This window comes from Brassica napus, chromosome C9 (genome assembly GCF_020379485.1).
Source record: "Brassica napus cultivar Da-Ae chromosome C9, Da-Ae, whole genome shotgun sequence".
Taxonomy (NCBI): domain Eukaryota; kingdom Viridiplantae; phylum Streptophyta; class Magnoliopsida; order Brassicales; family Brassicaceae; genus Brassica; species Brassica napus.
Genome location: NC_063452.1, coordinates 56,889,712 through 56,905,749, shown reverse-complemented (window position 1 = coordinate 56,905,749; position 16,038 = coordinate 56,889,712). Strand labels below are relative to the sequence as shown.

The 16,038-nt window shown below is 29.7% G+C and overlaps 2 protein-coding genes and 1 long non-coding RNA gene across 3 annotated transcripts; 1 reads left to right on the top strand and 2 right to left on the bottom strand.

The window, feature by feature from the left end:
* The first annotated feature begins 47 nt into the window (after positions 1–47).
* Positions 48–3,444, top strand: LOC106387706 (ATPase family AAA domain-containing protein 3-B). The gene is made up of 8 exons (XM_013827618.3): positions 48–541; positions 731–826; positions 1,071–1,181; positions 1,262–1,571; positions 1,750–1,840; positions 1,935–2,265; positions 2,400–2,548; positions 2,634–3,444. The coding sequence occupies exons 1-8, from the start codon at positions 233–235 to the stop codon at positions 3,148–3,150; spliced, it is 1,914 nt and encodes a 637-aa protein (XP_013683072.2). The 5' UTR covers positions 48–232; the 3' UTR covers positions 3,151–3,444.
* A 3,149-nt stretch (positions 3,445–6,593) lies between these two features.
* On the bottom strand, positions 6,594–8,271 carry LOC106387707 (NADP-dependent alkenal double bond reductase P2). Its single transcript, XM_013827619.3, has 5 exons — positions 7,960–8,271; positions 7,679–7,859; positions 7,300–7,466; positions 7,134–7,216; positions 6,594–7,047 (listed from the first exon to the last, which is right to left on the bottom strand). Exons 1-5 carry the CDS (start codon positions 8,203–8,205, stop codon positions 6,669–6,671), a joined length of 1,056 nt encoding a protein of 351 aa, XP_013683073.1. The 5' UTR covers positions 8,206–8,271; the 3' UTR covers positions 6,594–6,668.
* Positions 8,272–14,339: 6,068 nt separating this feature from the next.
* Positions 14,340–15,507, bottom strand: LOC106387708. The gene is made up of 3 exons (XR_001277739.3): positions 15,070–15,507; positions 14,877–14,966; positions 14,340–14,596 (listed from the first exon to the last, which is right to left on the bottom strand). It is a non-coding gene; the product is annotated as an uncharacterized LOC106387708 (long non-coding RNA).
* Positions 15,508–16,038: the final 531 nt, after the last annotated feature.

Sequence of the window (16,038 nt, the reverse complement as noted above, 5' to 3'; positions counted from 1 at the left end):
CCAGATATCGGGTAAAATACTCCTTTCCTTTTGACAGATAAACCCTACCAAAACCTTTGGCAACTTTCTCTGCCTCCTCCTCCTCAATTGCAATGGGGGCATTAGATATTCCTATTTAAATTTTCTTGTTCATGAAGCCAAAATCTCTTCCTCATAAATAATTTTTTTCTTAAATCTCTTTAAACCAGGAAGAACCCTAGTCTAGTCCCTTGGAGATTCCCAAGGGGGAAAAATGGCTCAAAAATGTGCGATTGGTTTGATGTCAGCTCTAGCAGCTGCCGCTTCTCTCTCGAAATCGAATATCGCTTCTGCAGATGGACCTCTCAACTTCTCCACTTCGACTCCTCAGCAGCAGCAGGGCTCTACTCCGCCGTTACCGGGATCTGCGAAAGATTCTTCTGTTTCCGGCGAAGAATCCGATGCTCCTCCACGGATTCGGAACGATAATCCGAGAACGACTTCAGCTGGGTTCGATCCGGAGGCGTTGGAGCGAGGTGCAAAGGCCTTGAAGGGGATTAACAACTCAGCTCACGCCAAAAAGGTCCCTATGAACTGAGATTGTAAAATTGTAGAGGCTGTAGATAGTTCTGATTAGCGATGAGAAGTTTAATGTTTATGAAGATAGGTTTGAGCTAAAAAAAAAGAAGATATTTTTATGGTAGAATCCTGTGATTGATGTCAATCAGTTATGCTTGGCCTCTTGATTGAATGAATGTTTGGTTTCTCGTAGGTGTTTGAAAGTATTAAGACACAAGAAGAGACGAGGCAAGCTGAGTTTACTGCTAAGGCCCAAGAGTTTAAATCTTTGCAATCCCAAGCTGAAGCTGTGAGATCATCTTTCTCTTTTTTACCTCATTCTCAATATCTTTTACTTACATGGTCTTATTGTCTAGTACCTTAGAATAGTTGGGCGCTCGCTCTGGAGACGGTTTTTAATTGATTATTTTTAATGTGTCCTTCTAGAATTGACTTTGCAACTGCTGTTATTGTTTTGCTGCATCATTCATTGTTCGAATTTGAAGATTTTTGGCTGTAAAAGCTATGTTGCTGACATTTTTCCATTTTCACAGGAGAGGCAAAGGGTAATTTACGATGAACAGAAGAAACTTGCTCAGCACCAAGCACAAACAAAAGCACAGATGGCCCGCTATGAAGATGAATTAGCAAGAAAAAGGATGCAGGCATGCGATTCTACTAATACTTTATTTATTTATTTAACTTATATTCTCTCTTACACGTTATGCTGTATGTCTTGTAACAGGCTGAGAATGAAGCCCAGAGAACACGAAATCAAGAACTTGTGAAGATGCAAGAAGAATCATCAATCAGGAGGGAAGTAGCTCGACGAGCTACTGAGGAAGAGATTCAAGCACAGAGACGACAAACGGAGAGGGAGAAAGCTGAGATTGAACGCGAGACTATCAGGGTCAAAGCTATGGCTGAAGCTGAAGGGAGAGCCCGTGAATCTAAGCTCTCTGAGGACGTCAATAGGAGAATGCTTGTTGATCGTGCAAATGCTGAAAGAGAAAAATGGGTTTCGGCCATCAACACTACATTCGATCACATTGGAGGTCTGACATTAGTACACATTATCTTTCTTTTCTTTTGTTTTTAATTCATTCATAGTAGAAACTTCGCTATTGTAGTTTCACCATAGCAGTAATAAGTGTCTAATAAGTAACTTGTAAGTATAAGTAACTTCTCAATAGGTGATTGACTCTTTTTCTTTTTCCTTCCTTTTTTTCCTAGGTGGGTTGCGTATGATTCTAACAGATCAAAATAAGCTGGTTGTTGCTGTTGGAGGTATCACTGCTCTTGCAGCTGGGATATACACAACGAGGTAAAAGACTAAAAATGGTTGAAAAAAGCCAGCCATGAGTTCTTGTTGTTGAAGTTTGAGGAGCTTAGTCAGTTTAATAAATTGCTTGTTGCAGAGAAGGTGCCAAGGTTATCTGGAGCTACGTGGATAGAGTCTTAGGGCAACCTTCTCTTATTAGAGAGTCATCGAGAGGGAAATACCCTTGGTCTGGATCGCTTTCTCGCGTCTTTTCCACGTTGCGGGGTGGTGGTAAGGAGGCTGCATCCAAAAACGGAAAAGGGTTCGGTGATGTTATTTTGCATCCTTCTCTTCAAAAGAGAATCGAACAGCTTGCTAGTGCAACTGCCAACACAAAATCCCACCAAGCACCTTTCCGAAATATGCTTTTCTACGGTCCACCAGGAACAGGAAAGACAATGGCTGCCCGAGAGCTAGCTCGCAAATCTGTATGTATTCTCTCCATTTCTAATGCTTATAATAATTTTATCAGTTTCGAAGAGTAGATGCATCTGAGCTTCAGACTGAGATCAAGCTTGTTACTTCGATAATAACTCTCTTCCATTGACTTATTACGGTTCAGGGTCTAGATTATGCGTTGATGACGGGTGGAGATGTTGCCCCACTTGGAGCTCAGGCTGTTACGAAGATACACCAACTGTTTGACTGGTCCAAAAAATCTAAGAGGGGCTTGTTGCTCTTCATCGATGAAGCTGATGCATTTCTGTGCGAGTAAGTCACAATTCCAATAGCCGATGATAATCTTAACTCAGGAGTTTTAGTTTATAATGTGTTAATTTGATTGCAAATTCGACAGGCGGAACAAAACATACATGAGTGAAGCGCAAAGGAGTGCACTAAACGCACTCCTCTTCCGCACGGGTGATCAGTCCAAAGACATAGTCCTAGCGCTTGCCACAAACCGACCCGGTGATCTAGACTCAGCGGTGGCTGACCGTGTCGACGAGACTCTTGAGTTCCCCTTGCCTGGAGAAGAAGAGCGCTTCAAGCTTCTAAACCTCTACCTAGACAAGTACATAACCAAGACCAATCTGAAAAAACCGGGTTTGCTCCAAAGCCTTTTCAAGAAAGACCAGCAGAAGATCGAGGTAAAAGGCGTCACAGAGGATCTACTCAAGGAAGCTGCCGCCAAAACGAAAGGGTTTTCAGGTAGAGAGATAGCGAAGCTGATGGCGAGCGTTCAAGCGGCTGTGTATGGAAGCGCGGACTGCTTGCTGGACACAAACCTTTTCAGAGAGGTGATTGATTACAAAGTCGCGGAGCATATACAGAGAAAGAAACTAGCTGGAACCGATACAGGTAACAAGAAATGAAATCATATAAACTTGTCATCAACATAGGTAGATTTGAACCAACAGTTTGTCCTAAAAAACTCCAAACCCTGAGCACTATTTTCAAAAGGGTTTATGCAAAGGAGAAAAGCTTTGGTTTTTTAAATTGTTTCTCCCTGTGATTCCAAAGGTGAGACTAGAGTTTGATGACTGCTTTATATTCTTTCTTCTTTGCCGTTGCAGTCTTGAGTTTATCTTTTTAAATCACTTTTTGGAAAATGAGGCAATACTGGTCTCTTTGTAAGATGAGCTTATTATATCCACTTTTTAATATATCTATACTATACTAAAAGGGGGATATAAGTCATGGACAGGGTGTCCACATAGGATAGAAAAATCAACCAATTAGAGAACCCGAAATTGCCATGTCATCTCATTTTTTTTCGTAAAAAATAAAAAAACAATGCGAATGTGAGAATCGAACCCGGGTTAGTATGATATATATATAGGACAGTTACCACTAAGCCATTGAAACTTTCTTGGACACATATACAAGAACCACTAAGTATATAATCACAAACTCTTATGTACATTTACAGTAATATGAATTCAACTTTCAAGACTCCGATACTTTGTTTTGTAAAAAAAAATAAGTAAGTGACTAAGTTAATATATTCTTAGAAAGTGTGAGAACGTTGACAAATATGAAAAAGCATAGATTTTTGTTTTCGTGACAAAGTTAAGAATTTTGTAAAAGTAAGTTTAACATATACATTTTTGTGACAAATATGAAAAAACATAGATTTTTGTAAAATTTTGACAAAAGAACTCATAACATACTTCTATAATGTCTTAATAAAATATTATTTAAGGGTGTAATAATTAAATATATTAATACATAGATTTTTGTAAAATTTTGACAAAAGAACTCATAACATACTTCTATAATGTCTTAATAAAATATTATTTAAGGGTGTAATAATTAAATATATTAATTCAATAAATTTTGTAATTTATAGACAAAACAATAACACAACAAATTTTGAAACATTTGTTTAACCTATCGATTTTTTTTTATGAGAATCCAACTAAACAAGATAAAAAAATAATTAGATTTACAAATATTTAATTACCATTTTATTCAATTTTGATTAATTTCAAATTATCATAATGTATCTTTTTGAAGTTACAAATATGAAAAAGCATATATTTTTGTACAATTTGACAAAACAACTCAAAACATATTTTTCTAATGTCTTAATAAAATATTATTTAAGGATGCAATAATTAAATATATTAATTCAATAAATTTTATAATTTATAGACAAAACAATACCACAACAAATTTTGAAACATTTGTTTAACCAATCGATTTTGTTTTCATGAGAATCCAACTAAACAATTAGATTTACAAATATTTAATTACCATTTTATTCAATTTTGATTCATTTTAAATTGTAATAATGTATCTTTTTGAAGTTACAAAAAAATAATCTTCTTTCTTTATTACACTAGCATTATATATAGATTCTATATACACAAAATAAATATAATATAACAACATAAATTTACTTTCCCCGATTCATATGAAAACTTTTTAAGTTATCCACCAAAGCAAATTAATTAAATCAATGAAATTGTTAAAATACAGCAAATTAATATATAATTTTTAAAAAATAAGTAAGTGACCAAGCTAATATATTCTTAGAAAGTGTGAGAACGTTGACAAATATGAAAAAGCATAGATTTTTGTTTTCGTGACAAAGTTAAGAATTTTGTAAAAGTAAGTTTAACATATAAATTTTCGTGACAAATATGAAAAAACATAGATTTTTGTAAAATTTTGACAAAAGAACTCATAACATAATTCTCTAATGTCTTAATAAAATATTATTTAAGGGTGTAATAATTAAATATATTAATTCAATAAATTTTGTAATTTATAGACAAAACAATAACACAACAAATTTTGAAACGTTTGTTTAACCTATCGATTTTTTTATGAGAATCCAACTAAACAAGATAAAAAAATAATTAGATTTACAAATATTTAATTACCATTTTATTCAATTTTGATTAATTTCAAATTATCATAATGTATATTTTTGAAGTTACAAATATGAAAAAGCATATATTTTTGTACAATTTGACAAAACAACTCAAAACATATTTTTCTAATGTCTTAATAAAATATTATTTAAGGATGCAATAATTAAATATATTAATTCAATAAATTTTATAATTTATAGACAAAACAATACCACAACAAATTTTGAAACATTTGTTTAACCAATCGATTTTTTTTTCATGAGAATCCAACTAAACAATTAGATTTACAAATATTTAATTACCATTTTATTCAATTTTGATTCATTTTAAATTGTAATAATGTATCTTTTTGAAGTTACAAAAAAATAATGTTCTTTCTTTATTACACTAGCATTATATATAGATTCTATATACACAAAATAAATATAATATAACAACATAAATTTACTTTCCCCGATTCATATGAAAACTTTTTAAGTTATCCACCAAAGCAAATTAATTAAATCAATGAAATTGTTAAAATACAGCAAATTAATATATAATTTTATTTTAAATTAAATTATTTAAAAAGTGTATTTTCGTTAAAACAAAATAATAAATAAGTAAAACTGATTTGATGGTAATTTTTATGATATATATATATATCAATTCTGTGAAAGAAATATAAGCTTAATATGGAAAAAAATCTTAAATACAAAAACCTCTAAAAATTAACAAAAAAACTAATAAATTAAACTATGATATCACTTAAAAGCTTCTTAGACCATATTAATAAAATATTTAAGCGATAATTAGACAAATTTGATTTTTTTTCCAGCAAAAAGTTTATTATTAATTAGCATCAGTTATTTCAAGATGTTTAAGAAATGGTGGACAAAAAAATAGGATGGACATTAATGATATATGAACTATGAATAGTACTTTGTGAAGCAGACTTAGATAACATATATGCACATACATTTTCAGTCCTTTTTGATGCCTAAATTCAATTTCTTCAGAGTAATTATTCCACAAATAGATTTTATGAGATATTGTTTTGATATGTAGATTTGTTTTTTCAATGTTAAGAAGATTGATAACTGTAAAAATGTCTCATTCGTATATGATATGTCTATAACCGAGTCCCCAACATGAGACAAGTTTGTTTAAAAAGTAAATAATTTTATTTTTCTTATATTATATAATAAATATATATTATTTACTGATAATAAAAATATAGTTATTCATCTATCACAAATATCTATGCAAATATGTGAATCAAGTACAACAATCAAACAACATAATGATTTCCACAAAGAAAATTTAAAAAATATATTTATGTTATGTAGTCATATTTTATATTTTTAAATAATATAATACAATATTATACATTATTTTTTAGAATTGAGAAATACATATAATATCTTATCCGCGCGTAGCGCGGTTAAAAAATCTAGTATTAATAAAAGAAGCTTATTATATCTAGTTACCAGACAACAATATTATTAACCATCCAATATTATGTTTATCTTTCACTCACGAGCAATCACAACAACTTGCTTCCCAACGTTCTTACCATGGAAGAGTCCCACAAGAGCTTCAGGACCTTTCTCCAGTCCTTCAGCCACATCTTCCACGTACGCTATCTTCCCTTCTTTGATGCACGGGATCACAAACTCCAAGAACTTTGAGTACTTGTCGTAGTAATCAAAGACTGCAAAGCCTTGAATGCGGATTCGCTTGTAGATTATGGTGGATAGGTTGTGCACACCTTCGTGGTTCTCGAGATTGTACTGCGAAATCATTCCACAGACAGCGATACGCCCGTGAATGTTCATGTTTAAGAGCACTGCATCTAGCATTTTGCCTCCTACGTTCTCAAAGTATATGTCAATGCCTTTGGGAAAACACCTGAAAACAAATAAGAAAATCCCTCTTATGTTAGATGCTGCTTGCCAATCCTAACAGTTATAGACGTCTAAAGTGGTTTACTCAACCTTTTCAGAGCAGCAGTAAGGTCTTGTTCTTCCTTGTAGTTAAATGCATCATCAAACCCAAACTTGTTTTTGAGGAGATCAACCTAAGCAAAAGGGCAAAGTCATTCTCTTGAAGACAAAACCAAAACACATAAAACTAGAAATGATGATTAGTAATGTCTCAAACCTTTTCTTTACTTCCAGCGCTTCCAACAACATAGCAGCCCATCATTTTTGCAAACTGTCCCACAAGCTGGCCAACTGCACCAGATGCAGCCGACACATAGACTGTCTCTCCTTTCTTCGGAGAACAGACTTCATAGAATCCGGCATAGGCGGTCATACCAGGCATACCTGTGGGAAAGAGAGTATATATCAAGACATGCTAGACTCTTAAGTTTAAAGCATAACTAGTCCACTCTGTCTCTAAGATTTGTTAGACATGTATAGTAACTTTCAACTTCAGGATCTCTGTCTCAAGCCGAGATTTGTAACAACAAGCTACTTTTCGGACACTACCAAGTGATTCCTTGCACAAAAACAGGAGCAAGGCCGAGATAACATACCGAGAAGTCCAGTGTAGTAGGACAAGGGAACATCAGTGTGCTGGATCTTGAAATGCATGTCAGGAATAGGAGTAACAACACTGTACTCTTCCCATCCAACGACTCCCCACATTAAGTCACCTTCTTTGTAATCTGGATGCCCTGATTCTATCACTCTTGACACTCCAAACCCTAAGATTGGCTACACCAAAAACAAAACACACACAATGAAACATTCAAGACAAGAGAGACAGAGGTTCTTGATCCTATTGGGAGTTCAAAGATGATTTTTTGGTTGTTACCTTGCCGGGAGTGTAAGCTTGAGCAATACCAGACGCAGCAGGCTTCCCCATGCGAGAGCGCATGTAAGGATCGCAGGACAGGTAGAGATTCTTCACAAGAACCGACTTAGAACCCTCTGGAAGCTTAAGCTCGACGGTGGTGGTGGTTATATCAAAATCCGATTCCTTTGGGAACCCACTCACGTAGTCTCTCAGTATCACCTGCCTGTTCGTCGCCGTCGCTCCGCCATTTCCTCCGGTGCTCATCGTTTTCTTCTCTGAAATTCACTTCTGAGTTCTGAGTTACGTGAAATTGTTACTTTTTTTTTCTGGAGAACTCGACTGCTTTTATAGTGTTTTTCGTGTGGCTGTGAGCCACGATGATTTCAAGTATGACGTCACTGATGATTCACCACTTTCTACTTTTGTCATGTATACAAGTGTGAACGCGGCTTCAATTATTTTTCTCCTTTCTCATTCTTTCCACTTCGATAAAATTTCATTTCATTCCTTTTCACATTTATTTTTTCTGCTTGATTTTCTCACAAATGATTTTGTAAAGAATATATAGATTTTACATTGCAAGGTTGACAAAAAAAAAAGATTTTACATTGCAAGACATTCTCTATTTACATGATTATTGGGGGTTCTTAGAGTGAATTCTTAGCGAAATATAAGAACCCGTCTCTTAACTTTGAACTTAAAAAAGTTAAGAATTAACTCTTAAAACTCTTATTTAATAAACAGTTCTTAGCTTTTTTAGTTAAAAATTAAGAAACGGGTTTTTATATTCCGTTAAAAAACTCACCCTAAGAACCCCAATAATGATGCTCTTATAACTCTCCGGTCTTTAGTCTCTTGACACGTGATTGTGTGGTGGTGCATCGTTGATGAGAGTTTATTTTCTTTAAAGAATCGTTGATGAATAGCACGAAGAAATGAGTGTTTCAGGTAGAACAATGATTAGTGGCGGGCGGAGCTAGGAATTCTTTTCACTAGGGTCAATGCTAATACATCTATCTACATCTATCTAGTAATGTTGGCATGGAGAGAGAGAAAGAGAGAAGACATCGGAGTTGATTGGTAGAAGTTGTAGTTTTAGGATTTTTTGCTTTAAGATTTAAACTGCAGATTTTGTGGCTTTAGATTTAAATTTTACTAGGATTTGGACCTCCGCGAAATCGCGGGGGAAGCCGTGTATATTAAAATTAAAATAGAAAAATTTACATTACTATATAAAATAGTAAGTAAAATGATAATATATAGAAGTAAATATTGTAAAAAAAAGTATAAATGATATACTTAAAATGAAAATACATAACTCAAAATATTTTTAAATTATTACATATCGATTAGAAATAAAATGTACCAAAAATACTATGCAATCCTTCAAATTTAATGTTCAACATTGTTAGTAACATATAAAAAAAATGTACTAAACAGTGAGTTATACGAGAGTGATGTAAATCTACAAAACAAAAATTACAGTGTCGAAGATTATAAATATATAAATTTTGATGGAAAATAAATTTTATAAAAAAATATTTTAGACTACCGAAGAACTTGTATGTTAAATTATGTGATTATTAAGGGAATACAAATGAATGAAAATAGTTTTTTTCTAAATCAAGATGTAATACATATTCAACTAAGACTCTGCAAACTACTTTATTACTTTTTGTCGCAGTTGTTTTCGAGCACTGCGTGTTAGACCGTCCACCCTTATATTCTGCAGAAAAATAAAATAATTACTCTAAACAAATTTGAATACTTTAAAGAAATAATTCAAACCGGCCACCTTTAGTGTTCAAATGTGTACACTGAGAAATAACCATTCAAATCTGAAACAAGAAAATATCGTGCAATAAATGTTTAATATTAGAATATAATATTTTTATGAAAAATAAGTGTTAAAGATGCTATTTTAATTAAATAAGTGGTTACTAAATAAAGTATATATACTAAAATTTATATTAGGAATATTACCATTTGATGAGGGTTTACTTTTTTTACGTAGATTTCTATTTAAAATGATTTTGGTATTTGGATCATTTTATACATCTCTTATTAGACAATTGAAATGATTTTAATATTCTCTCAGTGAATTGGAATTCAACTCTACACTACTTTAGATAATTTTTAATTAATATAAAAATTATTTAAAAAAAATCTTAATTTGAGAGCATTGTCAAACAAAAACCTACAATTGAGTTGTTGTTATATGAAATAAAATAAAAATACTTTAAAATACAACTATAAAAAATATTTTTAGTATCACAAACGGTTATAACCAAAGACGAATATCCGAAGAAAATAAGCTTTAACAATGGTTGTCTATTTTTAATTGTTTAATTTCAAATAATTACAGTAATTTCTAATGTTTCTTAAATTTTTTTATAAAAATCATGTATACCATCCTTCAAATATTATGGCAAAATGGTTCACTTTTAACATAGAAGTATCTCTTAAACTTAGGATAAAATTAGTGGGACGAAACATATTATATTCTTTATTTGATGTTTAGGAAAACCCATGAATTTGTTATAAAAGTATTCACCAAAACTACAAGCATTGTAACTCTTTGTCAAGTTTTAGGTAACAAAAATATATGTGGAGAATAATCAAATTTCTTATGAAAGACTAAAATGTAAAAGATAATAGTTTCTCTAAATAAAATTTATAAACCTTTTGGGTTGTAAATTTCTCTCTCTTTTGTTCTCTTTTCTTTTTTATTTCACTATTTCTTATTATTGCATTTTGTTAATGCACACTGCTTTTGAGCTTTTTATATAGAAACCAAATGTTACAATGGTTAAACCTTAAAGATTTCAATGGTTAATTGGGTTACAATGGTTGGTTATCAAATCTTGCAACAAACAGTTACTATTTCTTAAATAGTTATGATATCTTAAGAAATGCTTTTCATAATTATTATTTTAAGAGTTGTGTATTCTCATTATAAAAATAATTATTTTCATAATAATGAAATTAATTTTGTTTTCCAACATGTGACTATTGGAAAAGTTAAAAAAAAATACTGAAAATATCAAATAAGTTTTTTAAATATTTTTTAACATGGAACTATTATAACTTTTTTTAAAAGTAATTATAATATCTTAATAAATTTTTAAAAAAGTTATTACAACTTTTTTAATAAGTCTTTTCATAAAAATGAGATTAATTTTTTTTTCTAACATGCAACTAATGGGAAAGTAAGCAGTTAAAAACATCCCAATCAATATGTATTTCTACAATTATTAGTTTTGAAAGTTTTGTCTTCTCACCAATTATTTTTTGATAAGTTGTTAAAATATTTCAATAAGTGTCTTTTTTATAATTATGTGTCTTTACATATGCAATGAAATATCTTTTTGTAATGATGTGTCTATTCCTAATATATTGTTAAAATACTATCATATAATAACTATATACTCTGGAATCCAAATAAATGTTAAGGTTCTGTATTTCATCTTTAAATGTGACGTTTCATCTTAAAAGTTACATAGATTTAAATGAAATTATCAAAATATATAAGTTTGTATATTTTCATCTTACCATTGTGTCTTTTCGTTTTAATTAAATTGTTTCAAATATTCACCTACAAATTACAGATATATCTATTAAAATGGTCCCAATTAACTATTCACTTAAATATCTAAGAAAAGATTTATTCTACAAAATGAATCACAATTATTTTTATTTTTTCAAAACATGTTTTTTAGTTTGGAATTGAACACACTAAGATACTATTGTTTATCAAAATTTTGAATCAAGAATATTTAAAAGAGCAAATTAGCTCAATATCCTAAGAATAGTGGAATACCATTGAATTGGGAGAAAATGGTAATGACGGGGGAAGAAAATTGGTGGGAAATAGAGTATAGAGTGCAAATAGGAGGGAAACTATGTGTAGGGAGTACAAATTCTCTAATTTATGATTTGCTGCTGCGAAGTTGTCAAATTGAAATAAATAGAGTTCCAAAGACAAAAGATTTAAGACTTAAATATTTTCTTGTAAACATCGGTAAAAAGTGTATAATATATAATGTATAACAAAATTCAAAATCTTGTATAATTTATAAAAAATGATATAATTTATAATAACATTATGAAAGAGCTCTTAATGGAAAGACAAATTCGCAAAAGTCTTTTGTTAAGATAATATTATTTGAAAAGTCAGTTTTTACGTGTCATTCTGTCAATTATTAGAATGGTTAATTATAATTATATCATTAACAAATAATAAAAAATTTAAGTAATGACATTATTAACATTTTTGATAATTTGTTTCCTTTTTATATTGGTTTCAAATCACATATATAAAAGGAAATGTTTATAAAATGCAAAAACGTGGTCATAATATAAGTAATGCCATTATTAACATTTGTTTGATAATCTTTTTTATTTTTTAGTTTCTTTTTATATTGGTTTTGAAATCACATATTATAAAATGGAAATAGTGGTTATATTATATATATATGTATATATGATATCATTAAAAATGAAATTTCATAAATAATAAAATTCATATTTGAAAATATAAAGTTAGTTTTAAAACAAAATTCAAACAACATAATATATATATATATATATATATATATATATATATTAAGATAATTGTTTCAAAATTGAATTTTAATTTTTAATTATTTTTCTGTTAAATTGCTTTCCAAATAACATATATAAAATTGAAATTAAAAAACAAAAAACAAAATGTGATATAATATATATATATATATACCTTAAAAATCACAAAGAGAAAAACATAGTATTTCAAAAATATCCCTTTGAAATATAATCTCAAAGAACATAACAGATATTAAAAAAATTAAAACTATTAAAAATAATATTTTTACCCACCAATATTTTTATTTATAGTTTTATTGAATTGAATAAATAAATAAAAAGTATTTACAAAATATAGTAGATTTTATGTTTGGTTTAATGATACAATTTCAAACCTATCCATACTTCCATCTTATTTTCTATTTTTTTATTAAAGAAAGTAAATACTAATTTTAGTATATATAGATTTAAACAACATTAATCTAAGAAAATTATAAAAAGATATTTATTTTAGTATAACTAACAACAGTAATCTAAGTATATTTTAAAACAATTGGTTTTAATAAAAGTTTCCTACAATCTAAATCTAATGTACACATATTAAAAATAACCAACTCAATCATGTATGATAATCGAACCGATTAAATATTTTCACTAAAATCAGTTGTCTAACTAAAAATAAAATAATATTATTTAAAATTATTATAATTATAATTTAAATCTGATTCAGATACTGATTAATTATTATAATTTATTTACTTCGTAAGTATTTAGACGCTTTCTATGTTTTTCCTTCTAAAATCTGTGTGTCTTTCTATTCATATCGGTAAGTTTTAACTCTAGATTGCAAAAAGATAATAATAATATTTTAGTGTTCAACACAAATATGTATATATCCTATATGTAATTTTATCCTAAAAATTACAATTTGCACAGGTTAATTTTGCTGGATTTACCATGACCAGTTATCTTGCTTGTTACATCTTATATATTAAAACAGAAGACACAACTTTGATTTATGTGTGATTTTTTTAAAAAAAATGGACTTATTTCTAGAAAGTCATATTACATTTAATATCTAATCTTATCATTTAAATTTTGGGTCGACCATAAATTTTTATTGGGCTATCAATAATTGGATTTAAAGAATAGATGATCCATTGGATTCATAGATAATATAAATTAAATAGATATAATTTAATGTTGTAATACTATACCTCTATATGCTAAATATTTAAATATTTGTCGATGTTAACTTTTAAAATTAGAATTTTTTTTTTAAATAACAAAAATCATATTATCTAACAATGATTAATCTTTACTACCTTAAACTAATGACAACAAATTTTAAACTATATAGTTTATTTTAAAAATTAAACAAAAACTAAATGTTTAATTATTTACTCGATAATATAAATCTATGAAGCGAAAAGTTTAATTTTTTAAAAACTTTATAAATTTGTGAAATGTTACAATATCTTTGAATATTACAATAAAACAATATTTTACTAATCTTTATATATATAGTTACTATTTTAATAATGAAATAATAATCCGAAAATATATTTATAGAAGAAGATACAAATACATGTGAAAGTTTGAAACATTCTATTCAATGAAAAAATATACAGTAAACTTATTATATTTTAAAAATTGATAGACACATATATTATAATATATATCAATTTAGAATTGAAAAAAATATATTTATATAAAAATAAATGAAAACAAAAACCTGCGCGGTTGCGCGGATCAAGATCTAGTATATTTTAGATGGATATTAGATTACTAATCAAAAAAATTCATCTTATCAAAAATTTAATTTCGCATGCTACTTGATAAACAGACAAAATTTTATATAATGTCTATATATGATACGGTCAGTTCTAGATTGTTTGTCATTTATTTAAGCTTCACTTTACAAAAGTGTAATTGCACACTATCAAATTTTTGTCAAAAAAAGCCTCCTTGCAAATTCAAATATTATTGATGAGATTTTATCACAGCTTCGCAATATCTATGCACATCTTGTGTTTACCGACGCCTATCTTTGGACTTGAAGTTCACACCTTTTGAGAATATGTTCATTTAACTTCAAAAGATCACAACAGATAACACATAAGAAGTAATAAAGAAAACACAGTATTTGGACAAATGATAGCACTATTGTTAATAGAATTACAGACGAACAAAAGAGGTTTCCCATGCCTGGAAGGTTATAATCTTCCGGACTGAGCAATTTTGTTGGTATAACAAACTACTTACTGAAAATTTGAGAGAGTATCCAATACACCAGAACAAAGTTCTCCTAAATTTCACTGTGACGGATTTTCTCCCATGTACAGATGATACCAAAAGAAAGAGTAACTTACCCGATTGAATCTGGTCTCAAAGGCGAGTCGAAACCGTGATTGTTCGGTGAGAAGGAAACACATCGATATGTATCTCCTCCACTTGTCCGGCTGCAAACATGAATCAAAATGAACATTTGAAGTGTTTTCTTTTTTTTTTTTACATAAAAACAACCACTGCGTTTTGAATCATGGATCTTACAGGTATACTTACTCTGATTTTATGGATGGAAAACGTTACCAGAAGAGATCACTGAGTTTTTGAGAAAGAAGATATGTTCTCTGCCACTGAGAATGATAAAGTAAATAATCAATGGGTTGGGGAGAGAAAAGAGTGGTAGTTATCAGAAAAAAAAAAGAGAATAAAGAAAAATTCAGCAAAGTTCATATGCAGATCAACGGCAGGAACAAAGACTCATCAGTTAGGTTTATTGGCGGTGACAGATAAGAGATATTCCATACTAAATAAAAAAATCCACACGAAGAAGAGAAAATTCGAAGAAAGGAAGATGAATTGAATGGAAACTAAGCACAGTGATGATCTGATGAGATTAAGAAACCATAAATAAATTTGTTAAAAGTATTTTATTCTGAAAAGTTGTGTCTTCTGAGAAGTGACTATTCAGAAAAAGGAAACGAAGAGATGTTGTTTGCGTCCATTTGCGTTAGTATTGATGACGTCAGACGTCTAAATGAATCTAAAATTTCATCCATTAGATTGAATAACAGCAACAATCTCCACCCTGCGATTTCAATTTTATTTTCCTATAAAAAAATGCTGACATCACTGTGAGTTTGCTATTATATATAGATTGACGTAGGTTTATTTCAAAGTTTTAAAAGCACTAAACATGAAGGTGTAGAAAAATTGATTTCTAGAGCCATTATATTTCCTTTTAAAGATTTTGGGTTCTAGCTTTAATTTTTATTAATAAAGCTTGATTGTTTTGATTTTATTGTTCTCTATTATGGCTGTGTAGAGTACTCATAGCCAACACCAATCACACCAATTAAAAGATGTGAGTATTTGGAAAGGGAAATCATATTATAAGCAAAAAAATTCTACTCAAGAAACTTGGAAGCAGTTGAGAGTTAGTAGTCCTCTATGTCCTTGGGCATGCGGGGTATGGTTCTCCCAAGCCACTCCTAAATTTGCATTTATGGCGTGGTTAGCTTCAAGAGA